This window comes from Marmota marmota, unplaced genomic scaffold (assembly GCF_001458135.2).
Source record: "Marmota marmota marmota unplaced genomic scaffold, marMar, whole genome shotgun sequence".
Classification (NCBI taxonomy): domain Eukaryota; kingdom Metazoa; phylum Chordata; class Mammalia; order Rodentia; family Sciuridae; genus Marmota; species Marmota marmota.
Window position 1 is genome coordinate 650,439 of NW_026000075.1, and position 3,208 is coordinate 653,646.

Below are 3,208 nucleotides of genomic sequence, written 5' to 3' on the forward strand. Positions count from 1 at the left end.
TTGTTGTTGTTGTTGTTGTTGTTGTTTTTATTAAGCCCACTGTCTTTCTTCTCAGGCCATTTTTAGGTTCCCAGAATATGTACTTTGTATTTATTCAGCTCCTATCAAGTGGTTCTGCTTGGTTTGCTATAATCCTTATGGTTGTAACTTGTCTCTTTCTTGATGTTGTGAAGAAAGTGTTTGACCGACAGCTTCATCCTACAAGTACTGAAAAGGCACAGGTAAGCACTTTTTATTTCAATATCTTTTTAGTTAGGAGCTTTAGTTATAAACAACTATGATTATAATTTGCTTATGTCATAAAATAGAAAATAACTCATTCCTATATCAAGTATTTTATAATATAAACATTATTAAATGTGATATTTTTAAGTCATTTAAAATTATATCATTTTATTAATAAAATTCCAGGTATTTAAATATCAAACTTTCGGGGGGGGGGGAGGGAGAAAAAAAGAATATTCAATTGCTAATTATACAGGCACAAAATGTATCTATGTTTCTAATTCCAGTATCATACCTTTACTGTGACTGTAATAACCATGACTGTGAAGACCAAAGTGCCAAAAGTCCAGTTTCCGAACATCTGAACAGAAAGAATAACATGGTGTTAATCAGAAGTAAGGTAAAAGGTAATTTCATTCTTTATTCAAAATCATTTGAACTATGTTAAGTCAGTTGCATATAAAATTGGCTCATTAATAAAGTTTAAAGAATACAACAACAAATTTTGGCGAAGATGTGGGGAAAAAGGTACATTCATACATTGCTGGTGAGATAGCAAATTGATGCAACCACTCTGGAAAGCAGTTTGGAGATTCCTCAAAAAACTAGGAATAGAACCACCATTTGACCCAGCTATCCCACTCCTTAGTATATATCCAAAAGATTTAAAATCAGCATACTGGAATGATGCAGCCACATTAATGTCTATAGCAGCTCAATTCACAACAGCTAAGCTATGAAACCAACCTAGGTGCCCTTCAACAGATGAATGACAAAAGAAAATGTGGTTTCTATATACAATGAAATATTCTCAGCCATAAAGAAGAATGACTTTATGACATTCGCTGGTATATGGATGGATCTGGAGATTTTCATGCTAATTAATTTTTTAAAGCCAATCCCCAAAAGCCAAAGGTCAAATATTCTCTGATATGTGGATGCTAACTCACAACAAGGGCGAGGTGTGAGGGGAGGAATAGAAGTTCAGTATCTTAGACAAAGAGGAATAAAGGAAAAGGATGGGGATAGGAAAAGGTAAAACAGTGGAAATAATTTGATATAATTTTCCTATGTACATATATGAATACATCATAGTGAATCCCACCATTGTGTACATCTACAAGAATGGGTCCTAATTAGAGTATGATGTGTTCCTTGCTTACAAAATTATATAAAAATGGATTTTGCTTACATAATTATATAAAAATGGATTCTACTATGATGTATAACTAAAAAGAACCAATAAAAAATAAATAGATAGGGGCTGGGGTTGTGGCTCAGCGGTAGAGCGCTTGCTTGGCACCGGTGAGGCCCTGGGTTCGATCCTTAGCACCACATAAAAATAAATAAATAAAATCAAGGTATTGTGTCCAACTACAACTAAAAAATAAATATTATATTGAAAAAATTAAAAAAACAAATATATAGATAAAAATATGAGAACCACCATAATAAAGTATTATTATATTTATTATTATCATGTGCAATGATCCTTTGGATAATATCATCAGAATGAAAAACCAATATGGGCTTAAGAGTTGTGTGGCACATGTTATTTTTAGAATGATACAGCTGTTGGTGACTGTTTTATTCCTACCATGTTGTAAAACTAAGAAAACTCTGTTCTACCACAATTATTTTCTGGGAACTTTCTAAATGGAAAAGACAGCAGATCACTTTGCCACAGTATTTCTGGATACAACATAAGCAGGGCAGGAAAAAAAGAAATTTAAACTTAAAACCAATATCTGAAAGAAAAGATAATGGCCAATGGAATTAATCTTCAAAAGATTCCATGTGAAAATGCAGTTAGTGCCATTGAGAAAGTATTTATTGCCTGAACTTTAGTCCTAGTTATAGCTAAAACTGACTAAAGTTCATTAAACACGCAGAATCCCTAAAGAATATCAGGAACACGGATAAGAATATAACCAGAAGTTTATGCTAATTTCATTTACAAAGTAGTCACAATCTTAACATTAGTTTAATAATTTGCTTAAAAGGTCTTGTTTTTAATAAAAACCCATAGATTTCTAATAATTAGCATTTACTTATATTACTTCATTGTATCTCACATCATTTGTAAATGATAAATCTCACAGGTTTCAATAAGAATTAGGGTTTGCAAAAAGGACAAGGAATCTGGTATGTATTAAATAATAAATAACAGTTATCATTATTAACAATGAAACATCACTTAACATTCCCTTATTTGAGAGTGATTTGGAAGTGTGTCATGATACAAAGAATGGAAAACTTATATTGAACCTCTGCTTACTTTCCTACTTTTATCACCTCTAAAATAATGACCCAGAAATACAGAAAATTAGCGGATTTCAATTCAGTTCCTGGAGGAGTGCTGGTCTCCTCTTCCAGGGCTTTAGGGACAGATACTTGGTTGCAGCCAGGAGACCCAGGCCTGGAAATGGTAAAAACTATGTATCTATTTGTCAGTATCTAGTTTTACTGGGTTTAGATTGAAAGCATTTTATGTGGTATCTTACTTAGAAGCAGAAGAAGATTCAGGGTTTCCTCTTGCATAAGCCTCATTTGAGGTTCTAGAAAGGGCCACAGAAACACATTCATGTGGATTTTTTTTTGTAAGCTCCCCAAAAGTAATGTATTTAACTGTAATCTATCAGTTAAGACTGCAGTTTCTTTCTATTCTGACATCACTGGTTGGTGATGGACCTGCAAAGGTCATTTTAGGGATGTGGCTAAGGAGAAGTGAGCTGAACTTATATTTGCTTTGCATAAATGAGACATATTTGGGTCAAAATCATTTTCCAGTGTACTCAGGTCTGTATTCATAACTGTATGCTTTCTTCTTCTTCTTTTTTAAAAAATATTTTTATTTTTTAGTTGTAATTGGACACAATACCTTTATTTTATTTATTTATTTTTACATGTGCTGAGGATCGAACTCAGGGCCTCACACATGCTAGGCGAGCGCTCTACTGCTGAGCCACAGCCCCAGCCCTCT

The 3,208-nt window shown here is 33.2% G+C and overlaps 1 protein-coding gene across 1 annotated transcript in view; it reads right to left on the reverse strand.

Moving 5' to 3' along the window:
* Positions 1 to 445: 445 nt before the first annotated feature.
* The window catches only part of Atp11b (ATPase phospholipid transporting 11B (putative)), a 79,873-nt gene continuing 77,110 nt past the window's right edge, over positions 446 to 3,208 (reverse strand). The window contains exon 25 of the mRNA XM_015494222.2: positions 446 to 586. Within this exon, the coding sequence (XP_015349708.1) occupies positions 515 to 586 (72 nt within the window). The 3' untranslated portion in view covers positions 446 to 514. The remainder of the gene's footprint in view (positions 587 to 3,208) is intronic.